The 27,425-nt window shown below is 33.8% G+C and overlaps 2 protein-coding genes across 2 annotated transcripts; one reads left to right on the plus strand and one right to left on the minus strand.

Moving 5' to 3' along the window:
• Positions 1 to 498: 498 nt before the first annotated feature.
• Positions 499 to 26,554, minus strand: LOC136987946 (alpha-tocopherol transfer protein-like). Its single transcript, XM_067285713.1, has 6 exons — positions 26,317 to 26,554; positions 14,826 to 14,928; positions 13,467 to 13,709; positions 4,445 to 4,638; positions 1,013 to 1,126; positions 499 to 834 (listed from the first exon to the last, which is right to left on the minus strand). Exons 2-6 carry the CDS (start codon positions 14,920 to 14,922, stop codon positions 499 to 501), a joined length of 984 nt encoding a protein of 327 aa, XP_067141814.1. The 5' UTR covers positions 14,923 to 14,928; positions 26,317 to 26,554.
• On the plus strand, positions 18,801 to 19,655 carry LOC136987947 (uncharacterized). Its single transcript, XM_067285715.1, has one exon. It carries the CDS (start codon positions 18,801 to 18,803, stop codon positions 19,653 to 19,655), a length of 855 nt encoding a protein of 284 aa, XP_067141816.1.
• Positions 26,555 to 27,425: the final 871 nt, after the last annotated feature.

A 27,425-nucleotide genomic window follows, 5' to 3' on the forward strand; every position in this document is an offset into this window, starting at 1 on the left:
TCAGCTTTAAGATTTGTGTTAGTGGATTGACGATGTAAGAAAACGGAACACATTGGTGATCTGCCAATGGGATAATTTCTAACAGGACTTCCTATGTGTAAACTGCATTTTGTTAGACACATAAAAAAAACGTCAAAACACAGCATGGTGGCCAGCCCATTGATCAGGCACGAACGAATGACCAACTAACAGTGTTTAATGGTTTTATTTAATCGGCTACTGGTATACTTGATTTATGTCACCGTATGGAGCCCTTTGGGAAACCCTGTAGATGTCAACAGTGTGATGTACGAAAAATCTCTTGTGAAAAAGAGGACTACCTGTGTTTTTACTTCATTACGCTTGATAAATGCAGTAAGATTTATTTGTTAAATTCTTTTAATTAATAAAGAAGTATTTAAATATTATTTCCACACATAAATTAAAGTGACGATACAATTAAGAATTATCTAATTTTGTTAGTTTAATTACAACTAATTTGAGAAGAAATCTTCTACCTTAAAAATTATCAATATCAAATTTGAAATTCTCTTTCATACAAGCCATAAAAGCTTCGGGATTATTAAAATGGTATTCAAATATTTCTTCCGTCTTATTAATATACTCGTCAATCTTCACATCACTGTGTGAAGATGTGTCTTCATTGTAATCTTTAATTGATTTCTCGTATAATTCCACGTATTCTTCGTTCCTTCGGAATAATTCTTCATTAGATTTAAGCATTTTATTAGCTTCAACCGGGTCGAATGGTGGCAAATTTCCACCAACCTGTGAAGGCAGACAATCTGGACTGATGAAATCGGCCAAAGTTTTGATATCAGAATGTAAATGGATCTGAAATTTACATTGCATATAAGAAATTGGGAATAATGCTCACAGGCAAAAATGAAATTACTGAGCTTTTATGAACAATTAAAGCAAACTAAAATAATAGAGAGCCTTAATTCAAATTAATGAAAGTACAATATTAATCACACATTCATATATTAAGAACGAAATTGAAAATGCTCACCGTTTTCTTGGTTTCTTTTGGTAGAAGTGGAATGATAACACTTAACATTGCTTTGAATATGACATTCATGTTCACGTAATGTATTTCTTTAAATCGTAATGGATAAGAATCTGTCTGTTTGAAAAAAATATAGAAATGATTAATAAAATATTTAAAATGTTAACAATAGTTATTGTTCTCAACACAATTTCTTTATTATTAAATACGTTTAATTATTTTTTCAGACTATGAAAAGCCATGTAAACGAAGGCATAACAGAAATTCAGATAAGCCTTATAATAACTAATACAGTATAATACTTAAGACATTAATACAAATGTTTAACTTCAAATCAGAATAATTTCCCTGCATAATTAATGAACTCCAACAAAGAAATACTCTATATCAGAGATGGGCAATTATTTTAAGTATGTCTGCCAATTTTAAGCATTTATTACGTTGCCAATCAAAATTCTTATGAAAATATTGTTATTTGGTGTCTAATAGATATTCAGAGATCTTTTCCAAATAATCAAAAATCCACATATATAAATTTATAAATGCTTTACGGAAAACACACAAAAAATCTAGAAACGAGTAACTTAACTTTCCCGGCAGTATTTAAAACCGTGTGTGGGGCACCATTTGTTGCCTCACACACGGTTTTAAATGCTGTCGGGATAGTTTATTAAACAACAACTTTTTGTAATTTTAATTACCATAAAATGGCCAAAATGCTTGATTTTGAGGCTACGGATAGGTTTTGTAAAATATTGTAAACGCTAATAACGTGTAAAATCGTCTTTAGATCCGACGATACTCGATATATGACACACGACCTCCTTTATCTCTCCATCTTGTCGATCTTTCATCGCCAAAATTTAATTTCAAAAATCCCTCTGACAAAGAATCCTGCAAAATTTCACAAATTTTTGACAAAAAGCACAAGAGTTATTAAGCTTCAAGTAGAGTGAACAAAATAGTGCAACCCTCAAACACATACATAAGCATCATATATACAGAAAAAGTCCAGGAATTTTTTTTTTTTTTTTTTACATATTTCGACGTTTCAAATCTCCCGAGTGAAAAATGTAAAAGTGTTAGGGGTCTTGTTTTTGACCGATTTCCATTCTTATTCTCAGTTATATATAACAGAGCTGGAATTGAGGATGAAATGTGTAAATAAGGATAAAAAGCGGAAATGGTTATCAAGAAAAATTTGATGAACTGCTTAGGAAGGTTTTTGTAATTAACAGGCAATAGCTGATGTTATTGAAATTTAAAGTTCATATAAAGGATATATTTCTGTAAGTAAATGTGGTTCAGAATCTTTACTCTTCCTTATATTACTGATATAATTATCTTATATAATGCATTTTTGTTGTACATCCTGAAAACAAAGCGCACATTTCTGTATTATACTTTACATCATTTATTCATCTAATTGAGCTGCAATTTGAAAAAAAAAAAATTGTAGAATTATAAATTCCCACTGTCGTCCGTCTGTTTGTCTGTCTTTCCATAACATCAAGAAAGGAATTAGATGAAAGTCGAGACCGGATATTTCAATAGCCACCTATGCTTTTTACAAACTCCTTCTGTAAACTTTACAAAGCTCAGGGCATAAGGCCTCCATTAACCATATACGATTAGGCTATTTTAATTCAAAAATATTCAACTGAAAGAGTTACATAGATGACCAGCACAACTCCATTTTTAATAGGAATGTGTGATATACCGGGGTAAGACACTACAAATTTCAGGTGAAAAACATTTAACTTAAATTAAAAACAAAATTGCAGCCCTGCATTGTGAGGATGTCACAATAAAATAAATGCTCGTAAACACTTCTTTAAACATCTATTGGCATTTACAAATTTTTATAAAGCCCAACCCTATCCTCAAAATTAAGCTTTTTGCTATTTTATAATAGTTAACAAAAATTTTAATAAAATATAACAGATGGTGCCACAAATGTTGTCGCGAAAAGCTAAGCAACTCGTTGCTTGATTTTATTTTCCTACAGTTTCACACACCGATAAATAAATACGTTTATTTATGTGACGACCGGGTAAAACCGACCAGTCCGTTTTACATTTGATTGTTCAAACCCCTCGGGAGATAGCGATCAAGATTCAAAGGATGTGCAGTCTTCCGCCGGCAAACTCACTTCCCTCCTCCCCGGATCTAACCTCTGAGTCAAGGAACTGGACTCATCCCCTCCGTCGCGATTGGTGATCGCAGCGGATGAGACCGGGAGTATAAAAGGGGGGGGAGAACGCCGAGAACGAGGTCGCTGAAGGTCCGCACAAGACACCCGATCCGTAGGATCCGTCCCGATAAGCGAGGGCCGAGACACGAAGTCACCGAAGCCCGTCGACGACGAGCCGCCGACCGATCCTCCTGCTTACCTCCACGACCAGAGAACTGAGAAGATTAATCCTACGATTACAGCTAATCCTACAACTAATCCTAGGACGAGGTATGATCCCCCCTAAATTTGTAAACTCTCTCTCTCGCGGTTAGAAACGGAACGCGTTAGAGCATTTTGTATCTGTTTACCGTCTAAATAAATCTTATCTGTGTTGTCCTGTTACTGCGGTTATTGCCGTTTTCTTATCGACGACCCCACACTTCCTCCACTCGACCTGACAATTAATTACCGATCCCGATAAAACGGGAAATTACGATAAATTTAGCCATCCTTGACAGTGGGGTAGGTCTTGCCGACCTATTCGCCAAGAGAAAGGAGGTACGACTCCGTCCTACCTCCCGGCGTTTCCCACATTTACATAAATTTATTGCATATGCCTGTGCTATATATGTTTTTTGGAGACCTCCTGTAACCCATTACGAACGAAAGAATGAAAGCGTAAGTAGATACGAAAGAATGAAAGCATAAGTAGGCATAAACTCTAGACTAGGGCATATAATACCGTTCTATCACCTGGATAAGATGACATCGGATCACAAAATAAATATAGTCTACTTATATTAATTTAATCATGTTTATTGAAGTAACAGGCTTGTACGATACTTTCAGTTACAACGCCAGTCACCTTGTAAATAACAGTTCTACATTTTCTTAGATTATTCATTTAAATTCAAACTAAAGTTGATGTGTTTTCTCTCTATAATTTATAAATCTTGGTGTAAAACTATAAGGAACAGAACAAGAAAAAGGCAAAGAAAAACAAAAATTATCACATTACATAGAGTGATGGCTGCCATGACCATATTACCTACACAGCAGTGCGACATCGTTATTTTAACATGCTACCTTAATTTTTTCTTCTACAGCAGTGATTAATGTCCCTGCTCTGTGCATTCACTCAACGACAACGTAATTTGCAAATACAAGCATCAGAAAGTGGCCAAAAATTCACGCCATTTCGTATACTCAATTCATTAAACTTAACGTATATAAGTTTCACAACACAAAGCGCTACTCACAAGAGCAATTGTGGCGAAAGCACTCATGACTCTTGGCGTAAAATTTTGGAAATGTGACAGAGATAATCCCTCGCCGTCTACGATACAAGTGATTTTCTTTTCTTGAGTTCGATGTAAATTTAATTGAAGGTCCCAGATAAGCAGTATATGACGTATTACATCAATTCCATTTGCAACAGACGTATCCCAATTGGCTGTGAAAGAAATTAGTTTTAAAAATAATTCTACACTAATATTATCAATAATATAATGTACAAAAAATTAATTAATTAACCTAATAATTTTTGTAGTAAAAAATTAAAGTAAGAAACTACAACAGTGTTTTTTTTAATTACAACTTGACTTGTAATCGAACAAATGAAAAAAAAAATTCCAAAATGTTTAGAAATTAACAAATATACGATGAATCATTTCATAAAGTTGTAATGAATAATAAAATTTCCCGTACAACAGTTTACTAATAATTTATATACCCACCTTTTATATGGTGCTTCACAAAAGTATAGAACCGCTGTAAATTTATTATACGGAGGTTAGGGGTTACACGTATCTTACCTATCTCTACCTATCTTATATTATTTAGGATTTATTAGAACTCATAGTTTCCTATATTCAGGAAACTTCAGAAATTATAAAACTGATTTTGAGCACCACAAAAGTATAGGATCGACTAGTAAATAAATGCAAAAAGAATTATATACTACAAAATATATTAATTTATTAGTTTATTTCCGCACTTTATTTACTGATAAAATCGATAATGCACTTTGGCATGCTATCAACAAGATTTTATATGCTCGATGCCTAAAGGGAGTTTCAAGCAGTGACAATTGCTTGTATTAAGTGTTCAGCGTCGATATACTGATGATTTTGTTCATAAATTCCGTCAACCGAGACCCCCAAAGTCTTCTATAGAGTTGCAATCAAGAGAATGAACTGGACAATCCGTTTATTTTCAAACCAGTTTCGTGTCTTGTGATACATGGATATGCATTTTCGTGTTAAAAAATAACAGGAATTCTTCTGAATCTATGTGTTTATGGCAGCAATTTTGTTCTTCAGAACTTGCTGATAGTTGGCACTGTTCATTCGACAGGTGACAAATGCCAAGTCCAAGTTTATCAATGCAGAAATAGCATCCAAACCATAATACTACGTTCGCACACAATCCTCGACTAACTTCGATCTCGATTTACCTACAATCTGGATTGTGACTGTCGCTATTCAAACGTCGTGCCGTTCGCACAGGTAATTCGCTTGAGAATAACCCGGCTATTGTAAGCGATGATAAAACTGGCATAACTACTCGGTAAGTCACAAACACCAACACACAAAATGGAAGTTTTGATTAGAAATAAATACTTTATCTTGCCATATATCTAATAATAGACAGATGTCATCGTCTCTCCAAACATCTTTTTTATTTCTTTGCCGATAGCCCGACACGTGTTCTGTAGCCATGTTGTATTTTCTCATGCGCGTGGGATTGTGGGATCTCTCTTATGACTGGATCTAGTTTCAAGAACTCTCTCCAGTCAATCGCGATTGAACGTCGTTTCAGTCGAGATTGAAACGGTCGAGGGTGTTCGCACCAAGGCATCATGTCGACAGGTGACAAATGCCAAGTCCAAGTTTATCAATGCAGAAATAGCATCCAAACCATAACACTTCCAACACCCACCGCCGAAGTTCCTTTAAGAAAAGTACTTGGGCTTTCTTGTAAATCATTCCAGTAGAACGCTAAACCATCTGGCCCATCCAAATTAAAGTTTTTTTCTTCTGAAAAGATAATCTATACGAAAAAAAATTGTTATTTCTTGTGTTAGCACGATAGGTCAAAGGAAAGAAAAAAATTGCCTTATTCCATTGAGTAGCCGTGTTTTTCCTAGCAAAATTGAGTCAGGCAGCTTTCTGCTCGGGTTTAAGAGCAGGGGCACTTCTCATTCGAGACCGAATAATGTTGTTGTTGCTGTGTGAAACCTTTTAACGGTTTAGTGATGTACTCGAATACTTAAATTGTCCCAAATTTTAGGAGTGGACACTGTTTAATAAGAAACTGCAACTGCGGTCTTGCAGAGTAAGCATTGAAGGACATCCACTTCTACGCTTTGGTCCATAATTTGCAGGATTTGACAAATGATGTTGAATGACCTTTTTCAAACACTTGATGCTGTTTGCTACTGCCCGATGACTTAAACCAGTGCTTCTCAAAGCTACAATTTGTTATTTCTTAAAGTCCGTTAAATGGGTACCATGAGGCATGATGAAAAAAAAAAAAAAAACACTTTCGTTCTTCAAACTTGCAAGTGAGATGGAGTTTCTACACTTATTGACACCCTAGCTATTCCGCAGTCAGTCACAAATTAGTTTCCTAAAATTATGTTTCAATAAGTTAGGTGCTGAATTACGTTTCAAAAATCTATTTGTATCTATCAGTTCATGTTCTAACCTTAACAGACCAATTTTTTCAGCGGTTCTATACTTTTGTGCAGCACCTTACTTTCTGGTTCTTTTTAACAGAAGGAAAGTACGGCGATTAAGTCACAAAATGAATCACCCCCAACATTTTTATATTTTTGGACTTGGGTCCTTGAAAAAAAATAATAAAAAAAAAATTACGGAGGGCTTTCGATATTAGGGTGTGAATGTGGGGTCATATTTTGTCCACTCTGTCAAAAATTGTTCTTTCTGTCAAAAATTTCTGAAAGTTTGCAGGAATGTGTGCGTTTTGATACTATTAAATTTTGGTGGTTAAAGGTCGATAGGGTAGGGTGATAAAGGGGGATTCGCATGTCTTACCTTGAGTAGGGTTATACTTTAAATGACGATTTCATAGGTTACTAACATTTACAATTTTTTAAAAAAGCACTTCTCTATTCTCAAAATTAAGCTATTTGCTATTTTATAATAATTAACAATATAAAATTATAACAGATGGCGTCACCAAAATTTTTAATTTTGTCGGGAAAGTTAAGCCACTCGTTACTGAATTTTTTACAATTCATTTCAGGGTTTGATTACAAACAGGGAATTTCTTGTATGCAATTACCATGCCGATCAGATCTGAAATGAATCAATCAACTAGTGAGAAATATAAAACAAAATGTTAACTTAAAAGGACTTGGATTTGCTTGAAATTCAATCCAGAAACACTAGAATGGCTGACTTGTGCGTTAACGTATATGCTGCACTCTACCTCAAATTAGTAGTGCGTTGTCTTTGTACATCATAATTTCCTGCTAGCAATGGAGTCGTGCCGGTCATCTATCTAATACGTTTCAAGAAAAATTATTAAATTGAAATAACGTTCAATGCCAATAATTTTTCAAAGCGGGAGTTTCTATATAGTTAACCCTGGGCTTCATATCCCGTCGCTTTCCAAATCTTGTTTTGCTTTTCATTTATCTCATACCGTTCTACAGATGGAGGATGAACAGACAGGCAAACCGTCGGACAATAGCAAAATTTTATAGGTCAGCAATTTCTTTTTATATATTGCAGCTTAAAAATACAGAAAAACAAATAAGTCCAACCGGAAACACTTAACATTAACAATCAAATACTTTTATCGAAAAATACAGTAATTAGTATAGCACTTATAGAAAATTCTTATGTCCACATGTTACTTTAAAGTTAAACACTGCAAATATACAGAATTACAGCAGAGATTTGCTGTTACATGTACTACGGTTTCGATACTGTCTTCTAATACTGGATGTTTGTGGTGTTCTATTTTCATATGGCTAGCTGTTCACGTGGAGTATTTTTTAAACTTTCTTCACGTTTATAATAAGTAAATAGATTTTTCTAGAAAACTCTGAAAAAACTTCCGTCAACAAATCATTTGAGGGTCGAGGAGATAAAAATGTTGCGTGTCATATCTCCAGAAGGGTCAAACCTAACGAAGATTTTCATCCTTATCGGCATTTACACTTTTTTCTCTCTTATAAAACTCATCTTTATCCTAAAAAAGTAAGTTTTTCCGACATTTTATAAGAATTAATTATCTATAATATTTTGAATAAAATATGTTGAATAAAATATCATAAAAATGTAAACGAGAAAGTTAAGAAACTCCTTATTAAATTTTAATGTTAAATTAGAAGCAGGATAAATTTACAATAAGTACAAAACAAGTATTGAAGTGTAATGAATATATGTACTAAATTGGATTGATAATGAATTAAATTTGTTTTCTATTATTCATTAACATTTTTGCATTATTCGATACTTGTAAAAGATGTGACACTTCCAGTTTTACAGCAACTGTAATGGCATTCTCATTCTCACCGTTTGTTTTTATTGCTAACAATTCAGAATTGACAATGGTTTATCTTTGATATTAAATTTTTATTAGACACAATTACATGTATTACAAAATTTCATATAAATCGAAAAAAAACGACATTAATTTTAAAGTAATTTTTCAAAAAAAGGCGAAAATTTTCAACAATGTTCTCGATGTAACAATTTCGAATAGTTTCAATTGTTGAAGCGAAGTGAAGAAAAGTTTCGTTTGCTATTTTCGAGTGAAAAAATGAAGAAAAAGAGGTAAATTTAATCAAAAGTAATATTTACGAATGACATTTGTTTGATAATTATTTAAAATTTCATCAATTCAGTTATGATAGAAGTGATGGCGCTGAACCTGACAGTCAGCAAAATCAGAATTATTGGATTAATAATGTAAGTTATTCAATTTCATTTATGAACTTACAAATAAATTTTTTAATTAGAAGTCAATTAATAAGTCTTCACTCGATTTTGAAACATGTATTAAGAATAACAAATATTATTATTTTGACTTTTCGTAGAAATTTAATGATTTCCCTGCCAATGAGTGTTTCTCCGCTTACAAAAGAGATTCACCATTGCAGATGAACAAAGCCAAGAAAATTGGACGATTTTCAATTTAAACTTGAACGTTTAAACAATACAAAAGAGAAGTACGAATTCCAAGAAATTGGTAACGGAACTTTTGGCACAGTCTATTTGGGTCGGTCTAAAAAATCCGACGTAACAATCGCTGTCAAAGCCATCAAAAAACAACGGATTTTCCTAAAGCAGGTCAGCATTGAGCCTTGTTTTCGGTATTATTTCTATAAAAAAAACAATACAATGTCTGTATAGGAATTGGTAGAATCCAACAATGTACTACTTTATTTTATATTATATCTTTTATTTAATCTTTATAACATTATCGGAAACCCAAGCTAAGACGATCGGTGCACAACTTGCTTCGGCCATCATTTATATTCACGATAAAGGTGCTTTATCTAAATATATTCATACGTATAAAGTTCCTTATGTATATATACACTGTGTGACAAATTATTTTACTTTCTCCGATAGAAATTATTCACAGAGATATAAGCTCTAACAACATCATAATTGATAAAAATAACAAAGCCCGTTTGATTGACTTTGGCCTGTGCACAGTAACTACTGTACATCTCTTACTGTTTTTCAACTGTACTTTTCTTATGACGTGACGATTTTATTTATTACTTTTTTTCAGTTCGAACGCCGTCCAAAAGAGTTCTGTGGCACTCTGTTTTACAGTGGTGCCTCATATAACATACTTAATCCGTTCCAGGTGCACGTCCGTTAAGTGAAACGTCCGTTATACGAAACGCATTTTCCCATAGAAACACATGTTAAAACATCTAATTCGTTCCGCAGCATAAAATAACCGTACTGTATCATTAAAAAAATGAACTTGGGGTGCGTTCTTTTATGCCTCCGCGTAACTCTTCGCGAGCGACATCCGTTTAAAAACTCCTGCGGAACGCGTTCCTAAATTCCGGTGGGAGTGCGCGCCGTCGAACGGCAAAAACGGCCGCTTGTAGCAGTAGTTTATTGTGGAAAGCAACATGGCGTCCTCCATGGCTCAGATAGTTTCGTTTCCGGGTCCATTATGTGGTTTTATGAATGAGAATTTAGAAATTGCGAAAGCGCGAGTTAGCGCACGCAGTGATGTAAATGTCTTTACGAATTTTTTTCGAGGATATTCAACAATTTGAATGCTCTTTCAACAAATAATCCATTTTATGGTTAAATTTTACAATTGGGCCCCTTCTTTTGCCTTTTAAAGTTCATATTTTAGAATTATAGATTCTTCCATCACGATACTATTGATAGCGCGGGCGCCGCTATCTTTCTTTCTTTCACCATCGTTCCTAAATGCCTACAAACAGCAGCGCACTCCCGTAGTAGCGGAGACGCAGAGCGACCGCTATTAAAGAACGCACCCATGGAGCAGTCACCAATTATGCGGGAAAGTCCGTTGTTCGCAGCCAGTCCTTTGCTCGAGTCACGTAACGGCCAAACAGAAAGTCCGTTGTTCGCAGCGTCCGTTATTCGCGGCGTACGTTATACGAGGCACCACTGTATTTATGCCCAGAAATTCTTCAACAGAAGGAATACGGTAAGAAATGTTATTTATTTTTAATGGCTTTCTTTTATTGGTGAAATCAATATATGGTTTACAGACGCTTACTGCGATTGGTGGGCGTTTGGAGTTGTATTATACGAAATTTTGGTTGGAAAAACTCCAATGAACATTTACCTGGAAGAAATTACGACCATTGAAGATTTCCTGTCATTGCCGGTAACCGAAAAAGTACAAAGTAAGTATCAATTCAGAAGTCGTTAATACAGGAAACGAGGATTAATACGAAAATGTCATTGCAGTTGCTGAACAAGTGGAGTTGACGTATCCTTTAGAACTACCGCAGGATGCGGTAGTTCTAAAGGATACGTCAACTCCACTTGTAACAATCGCTTTGTAATCTAAGAAGGGATTTTTCGAAAGTTTATTATGCATTTTTTAATATTTCTTATATCTCGTGTTGTTTTATTTCTATATATTACACGTTTTATATTACCTTAAACCGGACAATCTTACATGTTTTATACTTAATGTGAAATGCAATTGTTGGTTTTATGAGACAAATGATTTTTAAAGCATTTTTAGATTTTTAACTGAATCACTTCACTATTAGTTAATTACGTTAATTGTACATTGAATTTCAATTTTCAGTAACTGACTTAATTACATTTTAATCATTGATAAGAAATTTAAAAAGTTATCGACGTATCACGCCTTACTTGTTTGTTTCATTGCAATTTCTCTGATATAGTTTAAAAAGACGAAAGTATGATAATTGAATAGAGAAGTTGGAACAAGTATAATTAATTATTGTTATTGTTGTTCATTTCAGAATCCTGAAGAACGTCTCACAGAAAGAAAAATCGAAAATCACAAATTTTTCGATCATGTGCCGTGGCCTATAATGCCGAAGACTTCAGTCATTATTTAAGAGATGCCACAGAATTATTTGAAAGGATTATTTCTGTCCTTTCATTATTTTTATTATTATTATTTTAAGTATAATATTCACATTGTATATACACAATGGTTTTGTTTTAACTTCATATTTTATTTGTTATGAATAAAGTGTAATTAATTACTAATGGTGTCCGCATTATGTTACCTGCCTGACCATGATGTCATCCGCATCTTAAATATATTTTTATAAATGATATGTAATTAGGAATCGCTGAATGACTTATGAATGAAAAAGGGGTTTCGAAAGAAAATCTTATAAAAAGTATACGAGTAAAACGAGCAATTATTTATTGTGACATGATCACAATGCCGGTGTGCGATTTTCAATTATAATTTTAATTTATTTTATTTAAAATGCATACTTTTCACCACAAACGCCAGTGTATATCATATTTTTTCTCTAAAAAAAAGTCGTACCGGTCATCTATCTGACACCTTTCACAGGAAAAATGATGAAATTGAAATAACATGACATCTGGTTCGCATGTATAAGTAATTAGGGTCTCCTGCCACTTACGTTTCCATATCTGATCTCGTCGTCGTTCGTCTATGTAACTCCGTTCTCATGATTTTAGAGAGACAAACAGACAATCAAACGGACGACCAACGGTGGGAATTAATACCTACAATTTTTTAAATTGCAGGCCAATTAGCTTTACGAATTCATGCTGGCTACTTACTTATGGTTGTGAAAACTCGAAGAATTTAGTGCATTTTATATGAGTCAAATTTTAGACCCAGAGACAAAGAGAATATGACAATTAGTTAATAGATTTAACACGTTGTGACACTAGTTAAATGAACGAGCAATTATTTATTCTTGACATCATCACAATGCTTGGCTGCAATTTTTAATCGTATTTTTTATTTATTTACCGCTTCAGTCATTCGTGCCCAACACTCCTCGAGACAATTGTGTTTCTGAAATAACGATAGAAATAGGCTTCTATTTGTATATATGAAATATACAAATAAATTGTATTCTGCCTGCCTACGGCTTATAAGCAATATGACCCTCCAATCGAAAACATTTGGCGTTAGCTCCGTAAACGAATCACGGTTAATTGTATGGTTATTGACAATTAAAATGTTAAATTTATATGTATAATCAAGACGAGTTGATAATAATAATCAGAGCAGAGCCCAAACGGTTAGGAGTTAAAAGTTGAAATTTGGTACAAAGTTAGGGTACGTCACGAGAACGCACACTAAGAAGGGATTTTTCGAAATTCCTCCCCACGGGAGAGAGGGACAGGATTAAGTCTTAACGCTTCCATCAACAATAAAAGTGTTATGTAACAATGGAAGTGTCAAGTAAAATGGAAATGTTAAATAACAATGGAAGTGTTACGTAACAACGTTGTTAAGAGAAAGCGACGTGCAAGACGCAGATGCAGTTTTTTTCCTTTTTGCGGGAAATCGAACCCATCGAAACCTTTCTAGACCCATCTAAACATTCTCTAATTAGTCTGAAAACAGGGGATCTCAATTCTTGCATTCTGTGAAAACGGGTAAGGTTGACTATAATGTAATAATCTTAATCTTCACTATCATTAATTTTGCCTGACAACGCCGGGCCCACCCGCTAGTAATATATATATATATATTTAACATTTTATATATTTTTCTGTAATTCTGAAAAAAATAAAAGGAAGGAAAATTCCTACTTACCATATCGGAAAAAGCAAATATAGCTTCCGTTCTGATCAAGTTTTGGTAAAAATTGAAAAATATTCATGTTCAAAACATCTTCCATTTTGGAAGGAAGAAGATTTTTAATGTATTGCGGATAATTTACTCTCGTGTTATAATAATTCTTAAGCAACTGAAGAGAACTTGGCAAATCAAATTCCGTAGCACGTAGAAATCCGAGAAGGAAAACGTCATCCATGAGACATGTAATGCGTTGGTCTCCTGATAGGAATCAAGAATATAGATATTAGTTCATTATGTTTTCATAATTTGGCTGTGTATAAAACATATCAAATTATTTTCAAAATATTCTTTAAATTAATGTTACGTTTTCACATATTTTTGAAAAAAGATGTCACAAACATGATGCTTATACTGTACATTGCTACTATAGGAAGAGAAATTCACCAATCCTTGAATACAGTATCATGAATAACGAGAGCGTAACATGTAGAAAAGTATTATAAAAAGTAATAACATTGGAAAATGTAATTAAATAAAGAAGTAACAATATAATAGTCAACCTAGATCAGCGTGTAAAGACACCTTTGTAAAATCTTCAATTATTTAAGAGATTTTATCTTTTTATACGAGAATATTTTAAAAAACCTTATGTTACGATTTTTTAGTGATACTTTACGTCTGTGTTAGTGTCGTATTAATTGTAGACAATAAAAGACCAGTAAGTAATTTTATCTTAAATATCATTGTCGGATAGAATACTGATGTTGTTTAAAAAAAAAAATAAAAACAACTTTTAGGAATCGTGATAGAATATTTCAAACCTGCTGAAGAACGGCCTTCACGTCCGAAACACAGTGTGTAAGCAAAATACAAGATATTTTGTGTTGACTTTTGACAAAGATCTCCTCTGTTTGCTTAACGCAAACTACAACAGTTTAATAAGTTCTATTAAAAGACATTGTATAAGTAGTCAAGCATACTAACAGTTATTTCGAAGAGAACATAGAGGATAAATGGTTTACATCATTAATTTTTTTCACGTAGGATTAAATTGAATATCGATAACTTTTTCTCCAGCCTGGACTCCCACAGTCAACAAAAATGTCCTATCGTATGTTCAGATTGAAGACTTTTGGTTAGATCAGTGAATAAGACATTGGAGTGAAATGAAGGAGCGTAGAAAGTTCCTTCCTTTTTTTAACAATGTGTAAAAAGATAAATGACTATAGGAAATCCCTAGTAACGTGACCGTTACGGATAGAATAGTTTAGATCTAAACTTATGACCTAAGCTTTTCGCAAACTTAAACTACGAGCTGTTGATATACTAATATTAAAACGTGTATTCTATCAATGAAAAAAAAACTCTACTTACTGATAAGATTTTTGAAAGATTTCAAGGCATTTTTGTCCCAAGGAAATTCTTCTTTCTCTTTCTCAAATATCGAATCCTTTATCGTCATTTCACTCATTTTGGGCTATCAATTTAAAAATACAAGTATGTTAAATTTTTACTTCATGATCATACAGATTTTTCTAAATAAGAATCTCTTTCAGTCATAAGGAACATATTTCGACTAAAACTACACCCGCTTTCTGTTCAACACCCTTTGTGAAATATAAAATAATACATGTTAAATAATCCCACATATAATTGTAATAAATAATTAATATTAACACAAGTCAAACCTTTCTACTTACGTATTCCTTTAGAAAAGTGACTTTAAATTAGGATTAGTAGCTATAATATCTAGTTATATCGAGATTCTCATTCCATTGGATGTTATATCTTATATATCTTTCTAAGGGCATAATTACGTGTCAATCGGTTATTTTCATATACACTTTGCGTTATTTAAACTAAATAATTCGCACTTATATAACAGATGATTTATAAAATGCAAAATATTATATAAACTGATATTCTGAATTTACCGGCATTTCAATGAAAAATTACAGATCACCTTTTATATAATAGAGTACAGGCGACCCACGACTTTCGCACATTCTACTTTCGCACAATTCTCTATTTCGCACATTTTTAAAAATTCAACTTGTTTAATGTTTTTATGGATAAAAAAAAAATTTGCTTCCATGCAGAACACTCATACACTACGAAGCGCGGTAGCTCTCTCTACGTTCTCGGACACACATTACTTCCTACAATAGCGGACTTCTCGGAATCCTAATCATTACTGTGTTGTTCCGAGCAAGAGTTCAAAACAGTTTCATTCATGAGTTAGGGCGTTCGGCAACGTGTTGTGTGTTTTGCCAATTTATTTGTTTATTTTTAAATATTTCGTCCTTATAAATTGATAATCATGAGTGAGAAACGGAGAAACTGCAGTGTTGATTCGAACAAAGAAAAAAAAAGTTAAGGGCTCATAAACTTCATACAATCGAGACAAAGATGGAAATAATTAAACGTTCTGAAAACGGTGAATCTTTTTCTTCAATGTTATGTAACTGACCGATCGCTACACTTTTCTGTTATATATAACAGCCGGAAAAGTAAAAATTATCGAATATATATATATTGACTATGTCATTACGTAGAGGAGTATTTTAGGTTTGGAATAAAAAAGTTTGTACGTTCTATCTTTATTAGAACTATATTTATTGAAGCTCATATTCTGAGGTCACGTGATGACGTCATAATTTTCGGGTCTACTTCTAGCAGGATAAGTGTTAACAATTCCTCCCTAGACAGAGTCGTGTATAAAGCCGGATGCACACATGCGGCGCGGCAAGGAAAAGCGGCAGAATGACGTCACTTTTTCTCGCCGCAGAGGTCTATTTCGTGCCGCTTTCTCATGCCGCGAAAGTTGGTCGAATTCTATCTTTCGCGGCAACCGCCGCCAAAACGCGTTTCTATCAGCCAATAACATTTCGTCTGGCAGTCACGTGGGAAAATACAATCACGTGGTGTTTTAATGGCGGAAAGTTTGACGTGGTTAACCGAGATAACTAACATCAGAATGAAGAGGAAAGAATAATAAATTTAACACAAATTCTACACAGATACAGTAATCATTTATTATTTAATTCAAAGAACAAAACAACCGAATCTTACTCCAAATAGTATTCTTTATCGAGAGATCTTAATCGAAGAATATGCCTATTTTGTACATCAGTTCTTTATCGATCCAACAAAATATCTCGGCAAGATTCTTGCCAATACGATATCTCTAATCCAAAATATTCATTCGAATCTTCGACGAAATCTTCTAGCTAAATAAAACGAGCCGTACAAAACAAAATTTGTAAACACGTGGATAGCAGAGTGTCGATATCGTTCGCCATCTTGAATACTGAACGCATGCGCCGAAATGTAAACGGATTGCCGCTTGTGTGGTCGTGCTGCCGCGCGGCGAAGACGCGTTTGCGTCACCGCATTTCCTTGCCGCGCCGCATGTGTGCATCCGGCTTAAGTCTACCTATTCCGCAACTCTGGTTTCAACAATTGTAAAATTTATATTTATTATAACAGAAAAATTGTTATTAATATTTCCGGTTGTTTTTAGTGCGTAAATGTTTTTAAGCTCGAAGTACACATTCAGCATTGAAAATTAAATATATTTTCTCGAAGGACGAATTACCTCTTCCAACTAAAATTTAAAATAGATATTTTATTTATTTATTTTGTACACAGAAGAAAATGTCAGATAGCAATTGATCTCCACCCTTATTTTATATAATAAAGATGACATTTTCCAATAGATCGTTACCATTTATATGAAGTATTGGTTCTTGATAAGTCAGCCAACCATGGTAAATCGAAATATAATGTTAAATGGTAATTGGCTTACATGTTACAGAGGAATCGTTGTTTTATTAAATGTATTAAGTATCAGGATTTAATATTTGTTATTAATTAAAATGTGTTTAATTCCTATTGCAATGGTACATTTATTTAATGAATGCCTCAGGTTGGGAGTTTTTCCCACAAAATGGAAACAGGCAAACATAAAATTGATTCCGAAAACTGAAAACCCCAATAAACCAGACGACTATCGCCCCATCAGCCTACTACCGGTGATGGGGAAAATTCTTGACGGGCTCTTAATTAAAAGAATAAACTGGCACCTCTATAAAAATGGACACATAAACAAAAACCAATATGGCTTTAGACAAGGAAATTCAACAATACAAGCTGCAACAAAAGTAAAAGAATTCGTTCTCAGGGCATGGGGGAAAGGCCAACACGCACTACTAATAAAAATCGATTTCAAGAAGGCGTTTGACAACCTCTGGTGGCCTTCAATTTTCAAAAGACTTAACGAAACGCAATGCCCACAAAATATAAAGGCCATAATACAAGACTACCTAGATGACCGTCGAGCAGATTACCATAACAAAAGCTTTAGCATCACTAGACAAATCGAAAGAGGTTGCCCACAGGACTCCAGAGCCGGACCAGGCCTCTGGAACCTTGCTTTTGATACATTATTGGACGAAAACCCTGACACTGATAACACACGAATTCAGGCATTTGCGGATGACCTGCTGGTTATGGTGGCACACCAAAACTGCGACAGGCTCAAAGAGGAAGCGAACAAAATATTAGACAAAATTAACGAATGGAGTCAACGTAACAAACAACCTATTAACCATCACAAAAGTGAAGCCATTGTCTGCACACGGAAAAATGAGAGAACACAATTAGAAAAGTCAATTAGCATAAAAATAGGAAACAACAACATCAAGAATGTTCAAAATATCAACTATTTGGGAATTTACTTCGATAGGGCGTTGAGCTGGAAGACCCATATAGAAGAGACCTACAAAAAAACAATCGAGAGAGCCAACTGGTTAGAACACCTAAATAGAAACACATGGGGGATGAATACCAAAAGCACGAAGCTCATCTACAAGGGGGCGATCGAGCCGGCGATTTTATACGGCGTCCAAGTGTGGGGGGAAGCAATAGAGAAAATTCATAACAAACGTCGCCTTCTAGCCATACAAAGGAGAGCAGCCATCAGATGTTGCAGAGCTTACAGAACCGCCCCAACAGATGCCCTATTAATCTTGGCAAATATCAAACCAATTCACTGGAAGGCAAAAGAATTAATCTGGGAATGGAATCTCAAAACAAGCAATCTAATGAAATTATCAGAGGAAGAAAAACAAAACCAAATCAAAAATGGCGCTCTCCCCAATGAAAAACAACTGATTGACAATATCATCAACTACGATACAGAGGAAGTTGAGAAAACGAAAGCGATAGTGAATCCAGCACAAATCGAAACATACGAGATAAGTCTCGGCAATCAGAATAATAATAAAAGATAATAATAACAAAACCAGATACCAAGCATCAATCCGGCTCGAGAGGCACTGCACAATTATGCAAGCTGAGATGTTTGCCATATTCAAGGCCCTTAAATACATACAACAAAATAAAAACCAGTACAAGAATCCGATTACGTTATACACGGATAGTAAGGCAACTCTACATATACTAGAACAAAAACGAAGAAACTCCAAACTGGCAAACGAACTAATTAACCTAGCGGATCTTTTGAACGAACACCAAAAGATTAACTTCAATTGGATTCGAGCCCACCGAGGTAATGAATATAACGAATTGGCCGATAAACTGGCCAAACGGGCTACAACATTAGACACAGAAACTGGTTACAAAAGGCTCCCGCACAAAGAAATAAAACGGAAAATTCAAACCATCACGACCAGTCTTTGGCAAGAGGAGTGGACACACTCACAAACGGGTAGACAGTGCTACAAATTTTTCCTAAACATCACGGAGAGAATTAAAAACAAGCACTTCAACCCATCCTTTGGAATAACTCAGTGCCTTACACAACACGGGAACTTTGGTTCTTATCTCTTCCGATTTCGGAAAATTGACAATATGTACTGCGAAACAGACGAGGATAAAGAAGACAACGTGTACCACTACTTATACGAATGCAAAAAATACGAGAAAGAAGGGGAACAATTCCAAATGAAGTGCCTATATGCAGGATTCAACTGGCCTCCAAAGGAAACAGAAATTGTGAATAAAAAAACCTTGTTTAGAGCACTCGAACAATACATTCGAGACACAGAAACTCTCATACGGCCATATCATCGACAGAAGATTCGGACACAGGATAATACTCGTGAAACCGAACAAAATACAAGCGAAGACGAGGAAGGAGAAGAACATAGCACAAACTCAACAACTGAGGACAGCGACTGAAAGAAACCCGCCCCACGTAGTCTGCCCAATAAAACAAAAAAAAATAAATAATAAAAAAAATAAATAAATAATACTAGAAATTCTGCTATAAACAAGTGTGTCAAGTACAGTTATCACTCACATCAATTGTTTGGTCGACTGTCCCCAAACTGCCCCATTGTAAGTCCAATTGTTGGAACCCGCGACTGAGTGATCTCTCAAAAACCCAAGCTGGGTTTCATATTGTGAATATTGTAAATATGTTTTGTTTGCGAAAGGGGAATAAGTTCTTCCACAATTACTCTACAATTGTATTTTTGTTATTTTGTAAAACACTAATATTACTGTACCCTTGGTATTTTGCATTCGGAGACGCAGGCGCCCATAAGTTTCATGGGAGCCTCAAGGTTGCTTTTTTTTTCCAACTTTCCTATCTTTCTTTATTTCCTCTTCCATCTAATCCCCTAACTCCTCCCTCTTCTTTCCGTTTCAAACTCAGGGCTAAGTCCTTTGCTAGGATGAAGGACAGCCCTCTATTATCTTTGCAACTAGTATGTCACGTTGATAGGGTCGTGTTAAAACAGCTTAGTCCTGTATAGCAAATATTAATGATTCAATACTTGGGGCTATTTGTTGTTTTTAATCCACTCAAACGCACGCTCTCTATCTATATTGCCCTGATCTAATACTTTTTAAGAAAATTGATCATGTAACTGTTTGCTCCATAAATCATTATGCCACTTTACTATCGATATTTTAATTTCTTTATCTGTATTTCTAATTCCTCGTGCTAAATGTAATCCACCTTCTATCTGCTGAGCTTCCTTTATTATTGAATCCCTACCTATATCATGCTTTATTATTACTTTGATCAGATCATCACATTCGGCTTTTAGGTATTGGTTGTATTTAACTATTTGTGCTTTATACATATACCCTATATTTAAAAGTCCTTTTCCTCCCCGATTTATCGAAAAGAATGAAAACAAACTAATACACGTAAAAATAACAGAATTAACGTGCAATTATTATTGTTACATCTTCACAATGCCAGACTGCAATTTTTAATCACATTTATAATAATTTTTAAATTTCCAATATATGCTCTCCAACTCAAATTAGTAGTGGCTTGCCTTTGTTTATCATACTTTTCCTTTAACAATAGAGTCTTGTCGGTCATCTATCTAACACCTTTCGAGAGAAAATATTTGAATTAAAATAATACGACTTGCATTGGAAGCTTATGTATCGTTTATCGGGGTCTGCTATTTCCACAGTTTCCAGGTATTGTCTCCAGTATAATCTAACTATCTCCTTTCTCGAGTTTAAGTAAATACAGGCAGACAGGGAAAAAGAGGGAATTTACAGGTCTACAATTTTTACTTTTGAAAGGGATCCAGCAAAAAATGATTCTTCAGATTTTTACACTTTTGGGTTTAGGACATTTTGAAACATCTACAAATGCAAAATATTCGGGGATTTTAATAAATAAATGGATGTTTGTGTGCTACACACGACACAGGAGAAATATTCTGCTATACAATGTCAAAGACTTAATACTTCCTGTATTTTTTATTGAAAATTTCTGAAATTATGCATCCAGGTTTGTGTATTTGGGGATTCATTTACAAATTTTTTAAATACAATTCATCTCTAGCTTCAAAATTAAGCCTTCTGCCATTTTATAATAATTAGTAATAGAAAACAAATTTAAAAAAACACATAACAGATGGCACAAAAAACAATTTTAAGTTGCTGGGAAAGTCAAGCAAATCGTTGCTAATTATTCTAGTATTCTAGTTTAGTCTCTGCATGTTATAGAAGAACAGAAAGGGAAATTGGTCGGAAATTTTATTATATGTATAATAATGGCAATTTATAAAACAATCTTAAACTCCTGTCTTTTTTGAACTAATTTTACACGTTATAATAATTTAATTTATGAAATTATATGAAGTAAGTAATTTCTTATTATGCTTTTTTTGTGTCTTAGTGTCTGTCCAGATAAAGAAATTCAATTTTCAACAACTTCGCAATTTCCAATCTAATTGAAATTTAGTATACGTGTTTACTCCTTATGACAATTTACACTTTCCAAAAGTTTTTAGCATATAACAAAAAATTAGGAAAAAACAATAATATCTGTAAATAAGATATGATAAGAGATAGCGCAACGTGTCGTTATTCTCACCTTTGGCTTTATTGTCTGTATTAAATGATATCTCATTTATCAACTTCCGAATTAACAATTCTGTAGAGTTAAACATTCCAAGAAATTAAAAGATCATTCGTATAACTTATCCCTTTTCACAGATTTCGGGTACAGAACAAAGTTACACAATGGAGTGTACCTTTGTTCTCAGGCTTTTCTTCCTCTCAGTATTTAAAAAATATTTATGGGCGCCTTTGGATGGCTACAAAGAGTGCTATCTTGTTCCATCGTCAAATCCTTGTGTAAATAATAGTAGTACGTTGTTATTGTTATTTGTAAATGACACTTTGACCATCACTAACGCTTTCCCAGAACGATATTGACGTAACCCAACGTGATGCTGCAATAGTAATTTAATTAATTTTTGTATCGTAAATTTGCCTGATTGTTTAATTTTTTTAATTTTTAAATTTAATCGAGTTAACATTAATTGAACTGTCTGGCTGCCTAGTCGAGAATAATGGTGCACGTGTATAAAATGGTACCGGAAAGTAAATAAACAGTGCTACTCTTGTTGACTATGAACACAACATACTGCTTACGACGATCACTTGGCTTTTCTTCTCCCTGTTATTTAGTTGAGACAAGCATTACGTGCGTATGTAGCTCGTTTCGGGCCTAATATGCCCCTCTTCAATCAACTAAATATTTAGACGATGATACTTTACCAATGTTTCAGGCAATGGCACTTTACTACTAATGTTAAGAACGTTGGTTTTAAAAACTTTTAACTTTAAAACTTCGACTAAAATCAGACTGTTGCTTCGCGGCACTTCAACTGTCGTGCTCATTAGCATATTCTTTCGTGTCCGAGGTTAACTGATGCGGAGTTGGATTTTTGCAACCATGAATGAAGATTTTAGTGTATATTAATTCTTTTAATATGTTCTATAATATTTTTAACCAATTTCCATTTATCTTAACGCCTGGATATTTATTAATGCTGTTCTGACTCTTAAAAATTTCGACACTTTCTTTAAACTTCCTATTATATGCTTTAGGTTCTTTATGTAAAATTTTTATGTTATTTTGATCAATGTTACAACTGTTTATCGTGCAATGCTCGAGGAACGCTGATTTAATTCTACGATATTTGAGATCTGCTACGTGCTCTTTGAGTCTTATTTTCATTTGTCTCTTTGTTTCATCTATATAAACTTTTTTGGTACTGCATGTACTGTACATGGGATTTGGTAAACTATATTTCGCATTTCTTCTATTGGTTGTGCTCCTTCTTTAACAGTTTGCCTAGCTTTGATTCTGGCCGATAGCTTGTCGTACTTGGGTGCTAATTTGATATTAATTTTTTGTGTTTCTTTATTCATTTCTTCGTATAGCCCTTTAATGTATAGGAACGTAACGTATTGGAGTTTTAAATTTTCTTTTTTACTTATAGTGATACCCGGATTGTTAAGCTCTCTCTCCCATGCGACAAGTAATAGTCTCGGATAGCCATCTAAGATGAATTTGTTCTTTAGCTCCAATATATTTTTTGCGTTTTAATTATTTTACTTCTTCTGTTTCTGATTTTTTTGTATTCCATGGTAAAAATATTCCTTTTTATATGTAAAGGGATATTTGAGCTGTATTTTATGGTTGTATTTATTGCGCACGGTTATTTATAAACTTCAAACTCGAGTTCATTTTCTCTTCGTTTTATCGTAATATCTAAATACCTCAACTTGTGCTCTGTGTTATATTCTTCTTCCACTTTAAATTGTATAGTTTCGCTTATATTATTTACAAACTTAATTATTTCCTCTATCTTTACTTGTGTTTCATTATATATAATCAAGATGTCGACGACGTATCTCCTGTAAAATTTTATTTCGTTTATATTATCAATCAGTTTATCAATGTCTATCATTATCAGCTCGGCCAATTTAGGTCCTATAACAGACTCCATGCTGATACCTTCGACTTGTGTGTAGTATTTATCATTTATTTGAAAATAGTTACTACGGTGACAAAATTCTATTAAATCTATTTTTTTCTTTTTTCATGTTAAGTTGCGTGAGTTTATTTTCGATTATATCCCATGTTATCGACGGGTACATGTCCACTATATCTAAGCTGGCGATTTTATATGTTTCCACAATGTTAAGTTTTTTCAGTTTATGCAACAGTTCATCGGTGTTTTTAACGGAGTAATACGAATTTTGATATTGGCTCAGTTTATGTTTAAGAAATTTTTCTAGGTTATACAATGTGGAATTCCTAAAATCTACAATTGGCCTGACTTTCTCACCAATCTTGGGAGTTATTAATTGGATATTCAGTTTAGGCGTGCGTTCATTATCCTCACTGAGTATGAACCATTTTTGTTTATCATCTAATTCTTCTGGCTTTTGTAACAGTGTAACTCTTTTCTTTAATTCCAAAAAAATGACTTTTTTTCGGATCTATTGGCAATTCTCTAAATTTCCTACTATTTCAAATTTTTTAATTTTAGTCCATTCCTTGGTTACTATAATTATTTGTTTAGATTTATCAGCTTTAATTATATCCAAATTATTATTATTTAAAAAATTATATAATTTATGTATTTTGGTTCTATATTGTAAATAACTTTTGTCTATTATAACTGTCTTCCCTTTACTTCTTGTCACATATTTCGGTTAATGTTACCTTAGGATCCAAAATGGCGGCCGGGGAAATTTTTCCCTACTTCGGAGACTACCACAGGGAAAAAATTTTTCCCTAGAGTCGAATCGTTGACGACGTGGGAATTTTTCCCCGTTCGGTTTCTACCCTGCGTTCGACGTTGCCGAGTATCCTGTAACCTAGAAACGGTGACGGTAGTGTGTAAATTAGCGACGGTAGAGGGAGCATTTTCGTGACGTCTTGCTAGAGTAAAATCAGCGGGAAATTCGTAGGGGTGTTACAAACGAATATTCAAATACATGATCTGCGACGAGATTTCTGTTCATTTCTGGGCAATTTTATGCAAATCGACTAATTTCCAGTTGGAATCGTTTACTGCTGTGTTGCATCGAATTGCGTATATTGGATTAATTGCTGTGTATTGTTTGTAACGATATTTCATTTACACACAAATTGCTATTGGTGAATATCTAATATTATTAATTTTTCCAGTTTTACTAAGTATTGTTATTTCGTTTATTACAATTTAATTCTAAAAGTTAGAGAAACTAGTAATTAGAAATTAAGGAAAAAACGTGTTTTTTTCCTTTTGTGTCCCAACATCCCCTCGTTTAGTTTATTGCCAATTGTTCCGTAATGAGCGGTTTTGTGGAATTGAGTTGCAACGACGAATTTTGGTCGAGATGCACTTCCCGTGATTTCTACAAGTTGATGGAAGACGACTTTTTGGAGCTTGCATTGCCTCCCCTTATCGATAACGCATTTAAATTTGCTGTGAAATTAGGCATACAGCTGACCGAGTCCGTTTGCATTTATTGTGATTCTGTATGCAAATTATACTATCGGAGTAATAGAGAAAGCTGTTTCCTGCGATGTAGTAAGTGCCGGACGAAGACTTCTGCCTTTGAAGGAACATTTAAAAGTAAATTTGGCAACATTATCTGAGGTAGCATTCTTTCGTTTATATGGCACTATCTTTGTCGGGAATGTACTGCGACGACCTCGGCTATTGCTGCGTCTCAAAGTATAGGAAGTAGTAGGCAATCGCCATCGAAAAGTGAGTAAAAAACTACTTTTTCTGTTTTTTTAATTTCTTTTATTTCGGTTAAAATCTGCGGAGTCTGCAGAGAAATTCAAGATGGCGGCCTGAAACCCGGCCATCTTGATTCAAGGGAAAAATTTTTTCCCTGTGGTAGTCGGCGCGGTAGGGAAAAATTTCCCCGGCCGCCATTTTGGATCCTAGGGTAACATTAACCCATATTTCTTTATCTTATTACTAAAATTTATCTGAAAAGAGTTCGATTCTGTTTCAGGCATGCCGTTGAGTATGCGATCTAGATTAGAGAGCATGTGTATTACTTCCCATTTGTTAGGGCCGTTGAAATCGAGTCCGTCTTCTAATATTTCGCGTATTTCTTCAAATATTGTAACCTGTGTTTTATTCAAAATTAGCGATTTTTTTCGTTCCTGCATTTCCTCTATTGTCGGATATTTAAACTTTTCTATTAGTTTTTTATGTTTGTTAACAGCGTACCTTTTTATATTTTTTTTATGATTCCTGTTATCCTCAATTTGTATGTCGTTGCTTTGTGTACTGGATTTTTTTAAGGATTTTCTTAAGGTTCGTTTTAATCTTCTAATTTTTATGTACTTAAACTTTATGGCAGATCTTAATATTTTAAAATTAATATTTATTCTATCTCTTGTGGGTATAACTTCTGAAATTGCTTGTCTCAACTAAATAACAGGGAGAAGAAAGCCAAGTAATCGTCGTAAGCACTATATTGTGTTCATAGTCAGCAAGAATCAAGCGCGACACGGTTTCAAGTCATTAATTAACACAGTGCTACTCTATTAATCTTTTACCTTGAACGTTTAGGGGAGATACGACGATGAGGACTGGATTGGATAGTTACTTCTGTCTCTGTTCTTCTCTGTTTTTCTCTTGTACTTTTTTTCGAATTTCTGTTGATTATTGAAGATTACCCCTTCTTGGAGGCTAGAATTACTGCTATTGGAATCTTATTTTAAATTTGATTGGTTTATACGTCTTCAGAAACACTCGTACACAATCATACGATAGTGTTATCTTCATCTTTCTCCTCTTAAAAATATCACAAGAAAAGGGTGTATTTATGATTACATGACATATATATCAGGGATAAAAGTATCTGTAAAGGTTTGATATTGGTAATTAAACAAATATTATCATCAATTGTATTATCTAACATTTAAAAGTAACATTGTATGACCTTTGAACCGAAGTAATCAACAGTTTCTGCTTTTCGAGATAGCCCGGAACACCCTCTAATGGGCGTACTAGCTGCAGCGGTGTCATTTCGTGGTATAAATAATAATTTCATATCAGTATTATATTCCTATTACAAATAAAAATAATAATATACCGGTAATATATAAATTATAGTGTGTGAGAGCCGGACTTGACGAAATTTTCCAGGGAAGTTTGACTGTTAATAGGATTGATGTTATTTAATTTTGGTGGTTAAAGGTCGAGAGGTAAAAAGATAAATGAGGTATGATTAGTGGCGTCAGATTTTATGACAATTTTACTCGTTAAAAACATTTACAATTTTTATATAAAACTTATCGTACTCTCAAAATTAAGCTTTTTGTCGTTTTAAAATTGTTATAAATATAGAATAGTGATTTTAATAAAATGTGATGACAGATGATATTAACAAAATTCTAAATGTTGCCGGGAAAGTTGAGCAACTCGTTGCTCGTTTATTTTAAATTGCAGCTCAATAAAATTAATTAAAGTTTTTAGAATTAAGTATAGATTCTCGGCCCCAAAACGAAGTCTTAAAAAATAAAACTTACAATTTTAGCTATATTTCATGCATAAAATGCCTACAATTCTACAAAATACGCTAATTTCTACAGGATATGCGCTTAGCAGCGGTTACATATAAACTCCTATGGAGTGGAACAACAAAAGTTTTTATTTAGTTCGC

This window comes from Centruroides vittatus, unplaced genomic scaffold (assembly GCF_030686945.1).
Source record: "Centruroides vittatus isolate TY-2023 unplaced genomic scaffold, ASM3068694v2 scaffold_2931, whole genome shotgun sequence".
Classification (NCBI taxonomy): Eukaryota; Metazoa; Arthropoda; class Arachnida; order Scorpiones; family Buthidae; genus Centruroides; species Centruroides vittatus.

What these genes read in the sequence shown, in the direction of transcription:
- LOC136987946 (XM_067285713.1), bottom strand. Translation starts at nt 14,922, where the DNA reads ATGAGTGAAATGACGATAAAGGATTCGATATTTGAGAAAGAGAAAGAA. An exon ending in ATCTTTCAAAAATCTTATCA is followed by an intron (nt 13,710 to 14,825) that starts GTAAGTAGAGTT and finishes GATTCCTATCAG; the next exon opens with GAGACCAACGCATTACATGT. An exon ending in CTTTCGCCACAATTGCTCTT is followed by an intron (nt 1,127 to 4,444) that starts GTGAGTAGCGCT and finishes TTTTTCAAACAG; the next exon opens with ACAGATTCTTATCCATTACG.
- LOC136987947 (XM_067285715.1), top strand. Translation starts at nt 18,801, where the DNA reads ATGCAAGCTGAGATGTTTGCCATATTCAAGGCCCTTAAATACATACAA.